The following is a 17,789-nucleotide window of genomic DNA, read 5'->3' as shown; positions in this document are numbered from 1 at the left end:
TGAAACTTGGCTTGGATTGACTTTACCTGGACTTGGGTCCCCTACTAGAGGCCTGGGAGCCTGTGCGGTATCTTAGCTGTTCCTAGGACTGCACTCTCCCAGTTTGGGGATCATAGCCCTGAGAGTACCAATTACCATGGGGGACCACTGTTGCCTTTACCTTTCACATCTTTTGTAGTTCTTCTTTCAGCCCGTGGTATTTCCTGAGTTTTGTTTTTCATGTTTTTTTTTGTCATCTGGTTAGTTAGCCATTAAATAATTGCCGTTCTGTATGGTGCAAAGAGGCCAGTCTGGGTGACTTGGAAGCACTGAATCTAGGAGTTGTCCTTGCACATAATGATGGAGTGACATCATTCCACACCACCTGCTGCCACTCATATTGTCTTGGAATCAAGCTGAACAAAGGCTTTGTAGTCCTTCATATATTATATTTATACCCAATCTTGACATTTAAAAACATTTCTGCATAGCACCATTTATCAGTTGTGAGAAAAGAATGAAATTATACCTTTCTTACTATTTTAGACATTTACAACAAATTTTTTTCCATTATACATATTTTTCCAGATATCAGTCATTAATCAGAGTATTGGAGCTGCTAGGTTGCAAAAAACTTTCTGTGACTGGAATGCATGTCCACTATTCCATCATTTATTATAAATGAGTACCAACGTTCATGAAGGCATTATTGCTGCCTCTGTTTCAATGCTTCCAACTAATTCATAAAGCATTACTTTTATAAGAAAATGGTAGCTGCAAATTTTACATTTGTTGCGACAATTGTTGCAATTTAAGTCCTTAAATAATCTGGGGTAGAATGAATCAGGAAGACCAGTTAATGCATATAAAACTATATTTATTGATTCATTTAAAAGACTGTACATCACAGTGCATAAAGCATATGAAGAACAAAGAAACAGTAAATCGAGTGTAAACAGGTAGTGAGTATGAAAATAAGAGGACATAGTAGACTGAAGCTGTGATAGCTTGTTAGCTAGTTTGATAGTAGCCTCAGACAAGGATTGTGTAAATTGACCAGTTCGGCTTTGCAAGTCTGTATTTAATGTCATAAATACTAATGACTACAGTATCTTCAGAGAGAGGGAAACAGTGAACATATGCAAAAAAGTAGTGAAACACTTTAACAGCATCCTGGAGACTTTTTGTAGTGTTCCATAAGAGGCCCTCATGTAATTATAGAGCCTGAGATGCCATGATGTAATCACTAATACTGCTAAAAACTTTCACAATTTCTACACATGGCATGGCTAAAGCTTCACCCACCAGTGATCACTTCTGTCTAACAACATAATAATATACAGTGCTGTGGCTTGGAACGCACTCTGTCTGTTGACAACAGTCAGATCTCCGACAGAGTCACACACACAGAGTCTGCTGAGCTCTCGATAGCCAGGATGAAAGTGTCCTCATTGGAATAATGCTGGATGATGTTATCATCCATGTTCACCAGGACCCTGAGAAGACACATTAGATTTGCTTGATAGGATCTCTACTGAGGGCAACTATTCTAGACCTAACCTTCATGTTTACTGTCATGCTCCCTGTATGATTCTTGGGATGCCAAAGTCAGTCAATCATCTGGTGCACACTGAAATATCTAAATTACTGAATTTGAAGAAAAGATCTAAAAAATAATGAATTCATGAAATTTTCCTTTATTACTGTGCAATACTTTGTAGTAAGAAAAAAACATATGCAAATGCTGTAAATAGAGATGTTATAAAGAACAAGTTGTTAACATATAAACCAATTCTAGCCTTGTTTTTGTTATTGTGACCATGTTAGCATACTTAGCATTTAGCTCAAATTATTGCTGTACCTAGTTGCAGCTTCACAGAGCTGCTTGCATCACTGTGCACTGAATGTCATTTCTGTGGAATCTGACTCACCCTTTTTTGCTTTTTTGGTAAACTTTGGCCATCTTGTCAACAGGAATTGCATATTTCTCTGAGATCTATGAAGAAACAGTAGACATGTATAAACACGCTAAAGCACTCCTGAGATCCCAGCAAAAGACATTATTAACTGACTTTAAAAAAATATCACAGTATAGTAGTTATCTAAAGGTTGGATAAGGATCCAGTGTGTTTTCCCTCTTTTAGCATACAGCAGCTAAAATAACTCTTCTCTCAATACTCACTGCCTCCATCAATGCTTTAAGGGTGGGGGTACGCAGCATCAAAGCATCAAACACTTCATCGCACTCCTTCCTCACATATAGAAGAACTACAGAGGCATTGGTAAGACCAGACCAAGAAAAAAAATAGGTCATTCTGACAAATAAGGATTTATCAGCAGAAGAACCAGACCCAGACATGTAAAGCTATCAAATGTCTGACTCAAATTCAATGATGACATTTACAAACCTTTCCTTTCTTGGTCTAACTTGGGCTTCTTGTGTTGAGGTAAACCAATGTTTTCTTCCGCAACACATGACATTCTCTTCATCAGAATACTCCTGACATACATGCATAAGCATACACCATTTAAATGATATGAATCCAATCAAAAATAAACTATTCAAAGCTGTAACACAAGTGCACACTGTAGTGAGGTACGGCAAGTTTAGAGCAAAATCTGTAGCATGAAAATAACTATTATACTCACCCATCTCTGTCAACCTCATCAGGGTTAAAAGCAAACACCTGTAAACAGAGTAAAAAGAGGTCGTGAGGCACACTGTATGACTGGAGCAGGACTGTGTTGTGTGTTGTGTTTTGTGTGTTGTGAGTGCGTGTGTGCCAGTCAGGGAAACACAGCTCCCTCACCTGCCCTGCTCTCTGCAGGTTTCCAAAGTGGACGTCTGGAATGAAGAGGACAGGTTGGGAGTCCAGGTCCGTCATGGTTTTAAACAGTGTGGTATCAGCCCTCTTAATGGGAGACATCTGTCCTGAGCTGCCACTTTTCCCTAATCCACAGACAGTCAACTCAGCATCTGTTGCCAGGCAACTACTCCATGTACAGATTTGATAAGGACTGATTACATCAGTTTTTTCTTCTACAGTCCTCTGCATTCCGCTCTATTTTACATTAATTAATGTTCATTATATAGACAAGCTAAAGACAAAAGCAGAATGTTTTCACCTTTCATCCTCTTTCTGAGCTGCTTCTTCTCTTCATCACGAAGCTTCCTCTCAGCACCCTGCAATACATGGAGGAGGGTGATGTGACAGAAAGAGCCCAATATGCTTAATGACAGTAAAAGAAAAGTATTAAGTCTAAATTATTCTAATGTCAAGACCAGGCAGCCGAGTGTGTCAACGCTCTTCCTCACCTTGTCGCAGAAAACTTTGATTTGGGCGAAAGCCCTGTGGATGGGTCTGCTGCTGCAGCTATTATAGTTGTAGGTGTCGATCTGCATGATCAGAGGCATCCCCTTCACGCCCTTTTGTGAGGAGAAGTCTGTGCTCAGACAGTTCACAGAGATAAACACCTACAGAGCAAATATGACAGAAGACAGGGTCGGTTTCTGGGGTTTTGTGGTCTAAAAGAAGCTGTAGGAGAAATGTTTATCGCGGTCATCATAAAACCAGAGGTACTTCTGCAGTTGCCAGGGAGAACACAGAAGAACTGTTAAGTAGAGGGAATGATTTCAAAAATATGGTTTAATTAAAAAAAAAAAAAAAAAAGCCTCATATTGAGTCACTGCAGCACTGGAACAACGCAAGTGCATGGAAATTATTTAGCAAGCAAGCAGACAATGAAAAGCTATAAAGAAGCCATATGGCTGTAATAGTTAGCCAGTCGTGAGACATAAATAACCATATCTCTGTTTATTACCATTAATCATTAAAAGGAGGAAATAGGTGGCTTAATGTAATAAATAGAATTGAAACAGCTAGACTTAGTAATAAATAAATGATGGTTGCAATAAATAACTAATGTAATGGATACAAGAAATAACTCAAACTATAGAAATAGCTACAAAATATTGGCTAAATTGTTAAAATAGTCTACAAGGGAGTTAGCTAAACTAAAAAATGAATAAGTAACCCCAGAGAATATACAAGGATATATTCTTAAGCCAATTTATGAAATCCTATTTATAGTACTAGCTTTAAAATGTGTTCATGACATTAATTGACAAGTCCTCTCTCATAACCCCTACTAATACAAATTCAGAATGCTTCTTTTTTTGTAAAAATATTAAGATTCCCTGCTTTTTCTCTAGGCACATCTGTGAAAAACTGTGCTGGTATGTGATGTTTAAACATGCTAAAATGACAAGCAGGACAAGTGACGTATCTCTTAATGAAAGATCTCTGTTCTCTGGCGAGTGACTCCTAAACTGTGTGCTGGTGTGTGAAAGGGGTCACGGGGCGATGATTCACAACAGTAACACTGATCACCAATCAGCAAATCTGTCCAGTTCCACCACTACTCATCATAAATATTTTATGTGCTGACAAAAAAAGGATCGAATTTATGAGAACTTGTGAACATTATTGGTTTCGAAGAAAGTGTGATTTCTGTACAGACACACTGAATTTCCTTATGCTTGTAACGTAAAAGCTAAATTTCCAAAATCTCACCCAAATCTCACTACAGTATTTCAGTATTCCAGTTAAACAGGACTGACAGCCTGAGCAGCAGGTCTGCAGAGACGGATAACGGTAAAGATTCCTCACTGTGGCTCAACAGTAATTTTCCCACTATGTAGCATCAACAGAGACGTGCCTGTACCTGCAGAGGTGAAGGCTGATTGCTAGAAGGACCTGGAACACAAATGAGCTTCCTACACACCTCCACAAATTTACACCTCCACAGACCCAAGCCATTTAAATTTCTCCAACAGCAGATGCTTTGCTGCTAGCGCGTGTGTGTGTGTGTGTGTGTGTGTGTGCGCGTGTGTGTAGGAGGGTTGTTTTGTGCCTACTGGATATATGAGCATTCAAATGCCAGTCTAAAAAGTAAAAAGTTCATGTGGACATTGTCAAGTGGCTGTTTAGTGGCATAGTTCACCCAGGCATAAACAAACAAACCCAAAAAAAAAAAAAAAAAGTCATGCTGCAGGAAGCAGCTCATTTGCCCTACCAACACATTTATCACTCCATTACAATGAGGAAGACAATTGTTGCCTGGCGACAGCAGGCCCATGCCAAAACAAACAAAACTGATCATTTTAATGAAAAGCATCAGCTTTGTATGTCAGCCCATCAGAGCCTGATAGGGCATTCAGTTCTGTTTGGAAATCAAATTTTCTAGATGACACAACATGACATGCGAGCCCACATATTTCCTCACAGCAACTCTCCACCTTATTTCCACTAGCTAGGCTCTGACCTTGCGTGGAGGCTTATGGGACCTACTGCCAGTCTGCAGAAGCATCTGGTTTGTATTTGGCAACACAACCACACATTTACAATCCAAGGAACCAGAGTCAGCCTGCTCACCACCAAGCTCCAATATTCAAGTTCTGCTAGTCTGAAGGTGAGCTATAATGATATCTCTCAGCAAATAATACAAATTTGAAGCCTTGGTGCTTGAATATTAGTACACATATTGAGTTATAGACTCAGACTTCTCTGACTGATTGGTATGGTGAGGGGTGGATTAGTGTTTCGCATCTCAGATTTACATTTAATGTCAGTCTTCCCTTGCGGATTAATGCCCCCTAATCCCACCCTAAAAAAAAATGTGAGGCTTGACCTCATTAAGGACTAGGATCCAGGAACTCTTTGCCTTTACTATATGAATTTTGACTTCTCCGAGTCCTCTAAAATTTCCTTTCATTCAAGTAGTAAGTGCTCTAAACCTGGAACATGTGTAGTATATGTACTATCGATGGTGAAATGTGCAGAGGTGTCAGATATACCTGTACGGAATTCTCAATCAAATTGCACATCCTGGTGCATTATTATCATCTGCTGTAGAACAAGAACATAAGAAGCATAAACTGAGTGAACAGAGCTTGATGCATAACGATCTACCTGAAAACGCTAAAATAATTACGGTCGTGAGAAAGTGTGTCCCAAGAAGTAAATATTTATGCACGCAAACATACAGCTGCAGCTTTGTTTTTTTATCTTTGCGGCTGTTTTGTTTTCTCATTAAATTTAAATTAAATAGGAGCTACAGGCACAATCCGCTCAGCCCACAACACCCTGAGGGTGGCCTAGTGATATGTAACATGAAATTTGAGAAGCTCCTTTATTGGGTCCACCACCCTGTGCCCACCCCAAATAATGACTTCACACAAAGCAAGAGAAAGACAAAGAGGTCGGGGGTGGACAGAGGGGTCTGACATATGCTCCACTAACTTCTGAAACCCAGGTACCAACAGTCCACTAACATAGTGTGCAAAACAGATACAGTATCTCTAAAGCTTAATAGTCTTGAAGACAACTTCTGCTTTCATTGGGCAATATTTCAGACAAGTGACCATGATTGACAAAAAGATAGGACAAAACCAAACTGCTAATTGCTGGTTGTAAAGAAGAAAGTAGGAAAATGAATAGAATAGCAGTGAATAGTTATTTCATTTGACTTGTTTCACTTTTAGTGCAGTCATTTCATTCTGCGACTCCAGCACAATCTCACTGTTCTTTCGTTTTTTGGTTTTGTTTTGTTTTACCTTGGCTTCTTCACTGTAGTCCCATGTGAAAGAGACAGCATTGTAGGCGATTTCCTCCACGTTCCCAATCGTGGTGAAGCTCTCTTTGTAGTCGGCTGCATGCAAACAGGCAAAACTGCTTCAGAGACGTTTGGTGTAACAACCAATTTAAATATTTTCAAACTTGTGGCACAAGCAAAATAAACTTTCTGACTCTAATGTTCCCCAGGACTGGTAGATTATTATTGTCCATACTGATATGCCAGCATACACGTAGCATTTTATTTTCGCAGCTGGTTAAAGTGAAGTTCGTTATGGCTTTAAAATATAAAGTGCTTGAGTACTAAAGCCCTACTGTTTCAGACAAGTGGTTCTCAAGTTCTGCCACACAAATTTGTATTTATTTTTCTGTTCTCTCTCTAATCTTTAATTTTACCTCTTTGGGCTTTGGACAACTATTCACATAAGGGCCCTTATTACCTTCAAAAACCCTAAACTTCGTACATTAGGCTATGGGTTTCACTATGGTGAAACACCACTTGCCACAGACAAAACTACCACAGCATCTGATGTCTCTGGTTCATTCCATTGAGTTTTAAACCACAGGTTGAGGCCTGTCTCTTGCTGATTTTACACAATATGGCTTCAGTCCAGGGCCCCACCTATTTCTCCTGCTAACGTCTATGCAAATGCAGACCCATTGGCTGTCTTTTCACTAAGCTCCTGAGGGAATTGAGGATTTACAGTTATTCAAACTGTTTCAGGTTTGTTCAGGATAGATGACGGGATTCTCTCTCTTGCTATCTCTTGGCCTGCAAGGTTTTGTAGATCATCTATAAGTCAGTATGCATGCAGACCTTTTGTACCTTTGTTTTACTTATAAACATCAAGACATGCATGTAGCAGGCAGTCCTGTCAGTGTGGAGGATAACAGTCTTTGGCTTACCAATGTCCAGGACTCTCTGTTTGGCAGTGTGCTGGCGAGAGTGCCAGTATTTCCAGTTCTTCAGCTGCTCGTCTCTACACTTGTCTTCTCCAAAAACAACCATAATAACAGTCTACAGTGGAGGTAAAGACACAGTATAAATATGAAACCGAAGAGGAAAAAAAAAAAAAAAAAATCAACATAAAATTTCATTATATTTCTCAGTATAACAAGATTTCATGCTGTGCATAAGCTATCAGTGATACCTTGAACTCTCTACTTATTCTCCATTTATTATATCTCCCCTCCCTCACCTGAACAACACTGTCCCGCTGCAGCTGAGAGCTTCCCATGGTGCATTGCTCACTACTGGGTAGGCTCCCATCAGGCCCGTTTGACGGCGTTGGTCCACTCACCCGCACTTTGCCTCTGGGATGACACAGGGTTGATCTGAAGCCGGTCTCGGACAGCGTCAATGCATAAAATTGGCCGCGGTTCAGGTAAGCCATGGGTCCTTCTCCTTGCCGCGGCCGCAGCGACATGCTGGCCTCCAGACTGTACTGGAAACTGTCACTATGGGAAAAGAAGCATGTATGGTGACATTTGAAAACACATAACAATGGAGTATCTGCTCTGATACATGAATTAACCACATTTTTGTATATCCAAGTAAAATTTGCACAAATGCTTTCAATTTTCAGAAATACACTTTTTCTTTCCAGTAGAGCAAAGTTGCTTTAGAAAATTATTAAGACATTTTTTTAAAATCTTCAGTGAGAATGAATGGACCTGTGAGCTGTAGCTAACACAGGTGTTTTTTTGTCTATTAATCAGATTTGTTGACAAAAGCAAAAATGGACATCTTGTCCTTTAAAACATCTGCATGAGATCATGATGCATTCACAGTGTGAATTGATTTGATTTGCTGTGTCTACATGTGTAACCTTTTTTTCTAATGTCATCTTACACTGGTACATTATAGCTGAATTCGTCAACCCCTGAGGAAGGACTTTGGCGGTACATCTGTGAATGAATAAAACATACAGTGAGTGTTTCAGAAAGAGAATTGCAGGAAATCCAAATAATGCAACCCTGACTTTTAAAGTATTAAGGGCACTTCCACCTCACTCACGTCTCCTTTAACAGAATCCTCATATGAGCTGTCAGGAGTGCTTCTCTGTTCATCTTTCAAGTACCCAGCAAGGGACAAATCATAGCGGCTCTGCTCGTATGCCATCCTTTTCTGATATCTGGGCTCTTCTATGTAGGAACCTCCAGAACAGGACACCCCCATGGACTTCGGGCCTTCTGTCTTGACCAGAGCAAGTGCCACTCCACCTCCACCTTTACTATCTCCTCCTCTGGTGTCCCCTGCAAGACTGGTGGCTGCATACTTTGAGCCCAGATGTTCTGCAGTGGTACTGTTGTTTAGGGAGAGATTGACGGGCATGGATCTAAGATGGTGATCTATTATCTCCAAGTTCCCGCAGTTATTGGGCCACAGAGCAGAGTGGTCTGCACCGCCACTAGAGAGGCGTCTCTTTTCTCTGGGAACCTGACAGAGTTAGCAAATACAAAAAATAACATCTGAAATGAATCAGAAGCCATTATGTAGAATTAGTCTTTTTATAATTTTAGCTGACGTTTGCAGTCTTCCACACCTTATAGCAGTCATACAACAGCCCCAGAACAGCTGCACTGTCCTCATCTCCATTGATGCTCATCATGGCTTTAGTGGCAGCAGTGAGTGGATTCTCCAGGTAGTTCCTCCATGCCTCATCCTCACTGCTGAACACTTTACGGGAGGACACGGACACTTCGTTTGGTACCACCACCACCAGTCGCTTACTGGGAGGACAACAGGACAATGGGAAGAGGCCATGTTGTTACTGCAAAGTCAATGTGTCATTAACAGCAGCCATGTCTGCCAAGCCACCAAGATTGCCCCAGGCTGTTTCTCACCAAACTTCAATCTAATTGCCCGCTCCATTGTAAGGTGTGTTTATGTATACTCAGTTGGCAGTTTATAAGGTACACCTAGCTAAACTAACGCAGTCTAATCCAACAGTCCTGTAATAAAGCCTCTCTTGGAGAAAGTGATAATGTTCAGTTTGATGTTCAAACTGTTTCAGAGAAGTGCTGATTTAACTTTATGTTAATTTTTACTATGATAATTTTACTATACTAGCAGGTATTTTTGGTCCATTAATATTACTGAGACTAGGATAGTTAACAGAAACAGTTCTCTGTATAAAGCAGCACAGTTCAACATCAATACAAAGTACAATAATCAAAATTACAACAGTTGAGTTGAGTTTTATTATGGTGTTCATAATAAACTGACAACTCAGTGTAAGTTCACAGGAATAACTGCTTTTGCATAATGACATTAAAAAAACAGCAAAGTGTACTTAGTTCTGACAATGTCAAGCTGGTGATTCATAGTTGAAATTAAGTTTTAAGTGCATCATTTTTAACACATCATGCAAAGAACCTGGCTAGAAGAGACAATTTGTATAAGATCTTAGTTTTTAGAAAGGCACAGAATGTACAGTTTTAATATTTATAGTTAAGTTAAATCAATAATTATTGTAGGCCCACATCACTAAAATATTACCATCATGTTATACCAACATTTAGCAGATTTAATCTACTGTGGTGCCTCTATTTGATATAAGTTACTCCATATCATATAAATGCAAAAACAAATAAACAACAGAAAGTTAAATGAGAAAGTTTTTGTTGCATATGTGCAAAGAACAAACAAACAAAAGACATTTAATATATTTTTAACTACTTATAAAAACTGGAGTAAAAGTTGCTATAACCAGTAATATAAATGATTTTCCACTTACCTGTCCAGGTCCATGTTGCCTCCAGGACTCTGGTGTTTTCTAGGACTTGCTTGAGAAACTGGACTTTCAAGTTAGTGCAGCTAAGTTTGTGTGAGAATGACGAAACTAGGCCCCCAAGAGGCGGACTGTATTTAACTTCTCAGTCAGAACAGCCAATGAAATCATCTGTAGCCTTGCATATTGAAACATGTAGAAATAGATTTGATATCAGTTCAAACTTGAGCCGAGCCACGCTTGTATCCAGTTTGGAGAAGCTGGTAAGTTAAAGGATAGCCCACAGCAGAAGCTGAAGAGGCAGCATAAACAGGAAACCAAAGATCCCTTACTGATTGGTTATGTGTCCACACAGGTGCCACAGTCGCTTCCCTATTGGTGGAAATTGGAGAGAGGGGGCGTGACCCCCGAAATGACGGAAAGTTGACCACGCCAATGTTAAAATTCAGCTTCTGTCTTTCCTGACAGTCGTAGATTTATTGAGTGAAATCTCAAGAAGCATTAGTACCTTTAGATGTTAAAAGAGTTTTGACATTAACCACTTTTACTGTTATGAACCCTTGCCCTTCTCAATACTCAGTAATGAGTATACAGGTAATTTCTCAAGATATCAAAATAAAAAGTACGACTATTTTTTTTTACAATGGACTGAACACACGATTCTTTCTGAGTATACTGTACAGGTGATAATATATAGTATGTATTTTTACCGTGACACCTATTGGTAGGCATTTAGCTCGACACCGTGCAGACAAACGTGGCTGGTTATACGCGTCTTTTATGGATTTTTATTAATAGTAAAAGACTCCTTCACGTTCATAAACCTTGTTCGTGTCTCAGTGTATTTATAAATGGTCATGAACCGTCACCTGTTGTGGAACCGATGTTGCCGTTACATGCATGTCAGAAATGGACCCACCCAGAGGGGACGACCGGGTGTAAGAAAGAAAGTGCTGCTGGAAGTCCGTGGAGCAGGGATAGGAGAGGGCGCAGACAAGCGATTATGAGAAGTATGGCAGATTGCCTCAACTGTCGTGAATGCGAAAAGCAGAAAATTATAATGATTTGGATTCATGTATGTCAACAGAGAAAGAGAAAAGAATAAATCTAGCTGCAATCACGGTTTGGGGGATTTTTCCTATTTATACTGGCCTTTTACTGGTATTCACACTGGTAAAAAGGTACAGGGTGGTTGATCATCTTTAAAATATTATCCACTAGGGTGAAAAAGAAAATCCATTTGAATAACAAGATGTTAGCTAAAAACACTTTTGACAAAATAAACTGCATTTTAACTGGCTGTGTGGTGGCATCACTTCAGCAGAAGTAGATCTGTCACAACACCGGCTCGAGCGAAGAACGAAGTTAACTGGGGTGCACCCATGGGATCATTTACAGGCGTGCGCATCTGTAAATGCTCTGAAATCAGCAGCCGCTTCTCCAAAGGAGTGGGAGGAGGCGTCGGTTTACGGTTTGGGCATGCGCAGTAGCGCCGTGAGGGTAGAGCACGGGTCGGCGGAAGGTCTGAGGACTTTACCGTAGCGGCTTTTGGAGTTTTATTTTGGTGGCTTCCTTCAGGCGTATCTCGTCACTGGTAAGGTAATCAGTCTGTGCTCGGATCCCCAAAATCTGATAAACACCAAGGTTTACATTATTCTACATAGCTAGCCTAGCAGCATTTTGATAGCAACCTGCTACAACAATACCGCGTCACTAACTGGCAGTAGATGAAATGTGACGGAATTAATAATAATAATATTATGGTATGTTTGTGTTGCAAATGTGCCAACAGGTGTGACCTACTAAGACGATCCAGTCCCTCACAGTATCCCCTTTCAGCAGCTGCCTTTAACCTAGCTTAGACGCCCGGTGGGTATTGTTAGCTAATGTTGGCTAACGTTAATGCTCAACCAGGGCGCTCGGACGTCGCTAGCCGAGGTTAGATAACCCCGGGGGCGTGGGAGGGGGCAGTACATGACGGTCCCACGGTGTTCGCTGCCTCCTGCATTTGCAGTGTAAAACCTGACTGAGAAAGTAGAAAAAAATTACAAAGAGTAAGTAAAATGACAAGAGTTTACTGGGTACTCCTTTTCAGCGTGTACTGTTTGGATCATTTTTGGAGTTTCTTATTGGCCCCAGTGTATGTGTTGCTAATTAGTCCCTCCCTCGTTATTGTCAGTCAAAAACAAAGTTCATGTAACTTTAACACTGACATCGTTCTATAATAACCTTTACTGTCAGCAGTCTGCTTTTCTTTGGGGAAATTTCCAACTTAATTGTCTTAATCCCATGACCTAAAAAGAGGCCATTAGCCTAGTTCTGAAAGATGGTTCTCCTGCTGTCTTGCACATTTTGAAGACTAATGATCTAAAGAGACAGCTGTTTTAAATTGTAAATCATGTTACAGGAAGGTGAAGAAGTCACACTAAGATATGTTTCAAAGGTACTCTACCTTATTTCTTCACCGAGCCTCAAAATAAACTCTCACCAGAAACCATCCTTACCTCTGTTTGCCCTTCCCATCCCGTTCTGCTACAAGAGTCTCAGCTTTCCAGCAGCTTTTGAAGATGCACGATATCAGCTGATGAGGTTTACAGTTTAGTGATTTCTGATGCATAGTTTATGCACATGGCGAACGTGTGTAGATTTATTTTGTCCTGTCTGTTTTCTAATTCAGCTGTTAGGTCACATTATGATGGGATCTCACCCTACACCTATCACCCAACAGAAATGCCAGTTTGACTTGTTAGAAATGACCACTCGTCGCTCAATAAAAAAAGACAGTTCTATATGCTTCACGAGGTGGCAGCCAGGGCTAATTCACACACCGTACTAAAAACTACAGTGTGGAGAAGCTAGAATAACAACAGAAGGGCTGTAAGTGGCATGGAGGGACAGTAGTCTAGCTCAGAAACACCACCTGCCTCATTTTCACTTGGCGGTTAGACAGTGTGTTAAATCTTAGAGAAGTCTTTATTAGTTTATAGCTCATCACCTTTTTCATGGTGTTGTGCTCACCAAATCCCTGTATAATTTTCAGGTTTAGCACCAGATATGGCCCGTGGGCACCAGAAGTTCCAGTCTCAACAGAAGAATGCCAAAAAGCAGGCAGAGATCAAGAAGAGTAAAGGCCATGACCAGAAGGCAGCAGCCAAGGCTGCTTTAGTATACACATGCACTGTGTGTCGGGTATGTGCTAAGATGCAAAATGAAAGATATTCTTTTATGACGTTGGTATCGCTTAACCATCAAGTTAGCATGGATGTGTGAATGGAAGTGGGTTCATGTTGGCTCCTAGCCATGAAACTAAGAACTAAACTAACAGCTGAGCAATGGGGTGACTTCTGACAGCAGAATGTTGTGCAGCCTCTGCAAGCCAAGAACAGCTACTCATTACAAAAATACGTCATGAATTATTTTGAGGTTATAAATGAAAAATATTTACATGAAGTGCAACAATGAGCCAAGCTAGTGCACATGTGGAGCAACATTTTAGCTTGGGAAAACTGGTGCTCACCTATTGACGGTGTATATGGGTTACAGTCAATGTGTTGGTGTGGAGCATTTGGAGTCTTTAATGGAGCCCTTAGTTGAGTCTAATAAAAATAACAAGTAACATATAGCTTTTTCTGCTGGGTCATTAGTAGTGTAATTACTTTTTTAGTGAGTTATTAGCAACTTGTCTTGTTACATTCCCTTTATTATTACCTCCACCACTGTCTGCATTTGCTGCTAAACTGCACTAATTGTCTGTTGAAGTTGATTCTCATCCCACCAGGGAAGGTAGCCAGTCAGAGCATGAATAAGCTGGCATTTTAACATGGCCTTCGTCTGTTGGCCCATCAAGTGACCCACCTTTGTGAAAGACCAGATATTACACTGTGATGGTGCTGTTGGTATATCTGGGCGAGCTGATTTTATAAGGATATTATTGCAAAAAGCCATAACTTGGCTGGATGCACATTGATGTGTTGCTTTTCACACACTATCAGTTTAAATGTATCATTTCTGATTTTTCTCCTTTTTCCTTTCTAACACTTTCTCAGACACAAATGCCAGACCCGAAGACCTTCAAGCAGCACTTTGAAAGCAAACATCCAAAGTCACCAATGCCCCCGGAGTTGGTCGGTGTGGAGGCATAACAGATTCACCTCTGTTTCAGTAAGATAGTCGGAGCTGATTCAGGACAGGCTTATACATTTTAGATAGAATAGATAAAATATTTTCAGTACAACTTCAGTTATTCCTCATGCTGCTTAACTCCTCAATTGATGCATGAGTGTTTAATGCAGAGAAGGTACTTAACTGGCTGCCCATAGTCATTCTTCCAGATTGGACTTTTTGCAGCAATCCTCACTTGCCAGAAATTATATCTGGGGCCAATATTAAAGATACATACATGACAGCTAGCTCCTTTGGCTTGTGCCAAAAAGTGTATATGTACCACCTCTGATTGTATGCAATATTTCTATCTTATCATTTCAAAATGTTGTATTCACACTGTCATCTTGTCCATGGGACCTATTATCAGTACACCTTCTCAGGGCTCCCAATGTTCCAGGACAAGCTTTGAATTTAGAGGAAAATAGGAATTGGCACTGGCTCAGCTGAACAAAGCTGTAATAGTACTGAGTTAGTCTGAAGTCATCTGCATTCAAATCCACTATACTGTGAAACCCATGCAGGCTTTTTCAGTGAAACTAATTTGTGATGGATCACAGCTGGGGTCATAATTATAGGTTATTCAAAATGACTGAAGTTAAAACTGTGATCTCAGTTAAAATGTTTGTTTTTTTTTTTTTTTTTTGGAGTAGATTCATATAGAGCTTATCTGCACTGCCTTGTTTTCCTTCCCTAGGTCTGTAGGTTTGAGTTGATATAAAGGTTATATTAAACACATTTTGCTACACGGGTACTGAAATTGTGCATTGTGATTTTCCCTCATATTTTTATGACACATATCACATTCATGCCTGTGTAACTTTCTTACATATATACAACAGAGTTGTAAAAGTTGAGCAGACAAAGCACTGTAGGTCATTCATAGCACACTTTTCCATGACCCAATTTCTTTACTTCCTCTCATAAAGTAATGTGATGACTGCCTAAACTAAAACAAAGTTATCTATGATCCTGTTAGAAGTGGCTTCTTGTCTGAATTTGGATGAAAGTTTGCAGTGGATGTTGTAAATGGTAATGCTGATAACCTAGTTCTATTCCCCCAGTTTCTCACTGTAATAAGTATGTGGCATAATAGTGTGCTCCACTGCAGTATTTGATAATGATTTTGTTCATCACTGTTGTATTCGGCATTGTAACTTGTCCCAATGTCTCAATCATCTCAGTGGCATATGTGAAAACAACTCCAAGTACTGTCTTGCGCTCTTTAGTGTTCTCCTTTCATGGTGCAAAAGTATGACCCTCCAAAATGTTTATATGAAATAAATAAATTGGACACAGTTTTATAATATGACCACGAAATAGTAAGGTCATGCTTTACAGTTCAGCTCATTATTCCAATTTATTATCATGTTTTAAAAATGTGCTCATTGTTGTGAAGTAAAATCGTTCACTTGAAAAATGGTATTATGACAAAAAAAGGACGTTGAGGAAAACAGCATTGTGAAATAAAAGCCAGCATTCGAAAAGCGACATTTTGAAATAAAACTGCTGAAATTTAATAAGGGATTTTGAAATAAACAATCATGAAAATATCAATATCATAATAAATCCCTTCATAATAAAGAGCTGAATTGTAAAGATATGTTTCCTTATATTACAATTTTGTTGTCATAAAGTATAAATGTATATTTATTCAAAGAATTGTTGTATTTAATGTCTTGTTTATTTATTCAGTTATGAAGGTTTTGGAGCTCCATACAAAAGTGTTTTGTTTCTGAACTTGCATTTATAACTAAATCACACTGCTGCAAGTTTAGCGTCAGTTCTTATTTTTATATTAGTTTTCATAGCATGCTAACAAACAATTTAACAAAGAAATTTAATTATACAAAGGAACTATTTTCAATACATGTGGACCTACTGGTCATTAACCACTGACATTGTGTCACTGTGCTAAAGTCTGGACTGACATCCAGCCACGTTTTTACTTTTGTAATAATCATAAATGTGTCCATGCAATGTAATGTATAGCCTTTTAATAAAGATGCTTCTTTTATATTAACCTTTACTACATTGTTTTTTTTTAAACATATACTAGAAATCTAAACTATATAACATAAACTATATTCTGGAACAGTACTAAAACATATAGAAGTTTTCCTCCTGACTAAGTTTCCATTTACTGTTTTGCCACAGACCATCCACTTGGTTCATAATAAAAATAGTGCTAGAAGTGTAGTAGGAAGGTAGTAATAAATCTGCTTTAGTGGGGATGTCAAAAGAACTAATAGTAATGATGTTGGTTCTTTATAAGTCATGCTTGAGCTTTTAATATCGTCACGCTGTTGGTATTTTTATAGTCTGTGTTGCCATAGACAATTATGGCGGATAACACTCATAAAAAATGTCACCTATTGAATCCGAAATGCTACTTAGAGAATTTGTTCCCTTACATTCTTGGTTTTTTTTTATGTTTGCTGGCCTCATCCAGTCCCACAACTCTAATGAGGTGAGTAGATGACAATAGTCTGCAATACCAATAGTAGTACAGTGTAACCTAAACCTAATTGAAATGCTGATTCAAGACATTTACACAAATGCAGTGAAAAGTACATTGTGCACCTCTTCTGCCTGTGCTCTGTATAACTTCACACACCTGACTGATGAGGAATCCTGGAGCTTATTTTGTGATTGTGGGACATTAAACAGTAGGGACAGGGTGATGAACTACTGGGCCAACAGGTTTTTGAACAGACCTATACAAGTGTTTATCACCCACAACACACCTACAGCTTGGTCCATGTTTGCTGACTTGTCTTTCCAAAATGAATAAAGGCTTAAACTTTTAATTCATTATAAATATATACACAGAGACAAGTTTTATTTAGTGATTATTTATATTATATTATTTTGACAATTGGCAGTGAGACGCTACCTGTGAGACACACTTGTATAATGATATACATGCATCTACACCTCCAAACACAGTACATATTTTCCCATTTATGCATGCACTTTTCATTTTTATCTGCAAAAAATTCCCTGATTGTGTGAGCAGTGATAACATAAAAAGCTTCAGTCTAACAGAGTCAAAAATTGATTTAACTGGCAGTACTTTCATTGCCAACTTATGAAGATGGGAAAAAACAGATACACCAGGGACTAAAGTCCTAATGTGGTACTATAAAAATAATAAGGCATCATATTAACACTTTGTAAGTAAAGTTAGTGGAGATTAAAAAAAAAAACAAAGGACAAAGTTACAAAAGGGAGCAGCTGATGAGAGTTTATCATCATATTTTCTGATTATTATTCTTCT

General features: G+C 39.1%; 2 protein-coding genes across 5 annotated transcripts; one reads left to right on the top strand and one right to left on the bottom strand.

Moving 5' to 3' along the window:
* Positions 1-1,175: 1,175 nt before the first annotated feature.
* Positions 1,176-10,897, bottom strand: LOC113122343 (grainyhead-like protein 2 homolog). Of its 2 annotated transcripts, none has more exons than XM_026293629.2 (15): positions 10,355-10,881; positions 9,161-9,347; positions 8,632-9,054; positions 8,467-8,522; positions 7,814-8,072; positions 7,521-7,632; positions 6,596-6,690; positions 3,296-3,454; positions 3,106-3,163; positions 2,790-2,929; positions 2,629-2,666; positions 2,388-2,479; positions 2,162-2,247; positions 1,911-1,975; positions 1,176-1,475 (listed from the first exon to the last, which is right to left on the bottom strand). In XM_026293629.2, exons 1-15 carry the CDS (start codon positions 10,366-10,368, stop codon positions 1,361-1,363), a joined length of 1,899 nt encoding a protein of 632 aa, XP_026149414.1. In that variant the 5' UTR covers positions 10,369-10,881; the 3' UTR covers positions 1,176-1,360. The 2 variants fall into 2 exon arrangements, with proteins under 2 accessions (XP_026149414.1, XP_026149415.1); XM_026293630.2 differs by having other exon boundaries at positions 1,361-1,475; positions 7,916-8,072; positions 10,355-10,897.
* A 928-nt stretch (positions 10,898-11,825) lies between these two features.
* Positions 11,826-16,532, top strand: LOC113122344 (zinc finger protein 706-like). 3 transcript variants are annotated; one of them, XM_026293632.2, is made up of 3 exons: positions 11,826-11,942; positions 13,389-13,537; positions 14,395-16,532. In XM_026293632.2, exons 2-3 carry the CDS (start codon positions 13,403-13,405, stop codon positions 14,488-14,490), a joined length of 231 nt encoding a protein of 76 aa, XP_026149417.1. In that variant the 5' UTR covers positions 11,826-11,942; positions 13,389-13,402; the 3' UTR covers positions 14,491-16,532. The 3 variants fall into 3 exon arrangements, with proteins under 3 accessions (XP_026149417.1, XP_026149418.1, XP_026149419.1); XM_026293633.2 differs by having other exon boundaries at positions 11,840-11,947; XM_026293634.2 differs by lacking the exon at positions 11,826-11,942 and adding an exon at positions 11,957-12,402.
* The last annotated feature ends 1,257 nt before the right edge of the window (positions 16,533-17,789 follow it).

This window comes from Mastacembelus armatus, chromosome 16, assembly GCF_900324485.2.
Source record: "Mastacembelus armatus chromosome 16, fMasArm1.2, whole genome shotgun sequence".
In the NCBI taxonomy this organism is placed as follows: Eukaryota; Metazoa; Chordata; class Actinopteri; order Synbranchiformes; family Mastacembelidae; genus Mastacembelus; species Mastacembelus armatus.
The sequence above is the reverse complement of the archived record's forward strand: the minus strand, read 5'-3'. Positions and strand labels throughout refer to the sequence as shown.

Coding starts and splice junctions, on each gene's coding strand:
- LOC113122344 (XM_026293632.2), top strand. CDS start 13,403: ATGGCCCGTGGGCACCAGAAGTTCCAGTCTCAACAGAAGAATGCCAAA. Junction 13,538..14,394: donor ACACATGCACTGTGTGTCGG/GTATGTGCTAAG, acceptor ACACTTTCTCAG/ACACAAATGCCAGACCCGAA.
- LOC113122343 (XM_026293629.2), bottom strand. Junction 7,633..7,813: donor AGCGGGACAGTGTTGTTCAG/GTGAGGGAGGGG, acceptor CCTCCACTGTAG/ACTGTTATTATGGTTGTTTT. Junction 3,455..6,595: donor ACTACAGTGAAGAAGCCAAG/GTAAAACAAAAC, acceptor TTTGCTCTGTAG/GTGTTTATCTCTGTGAACTG.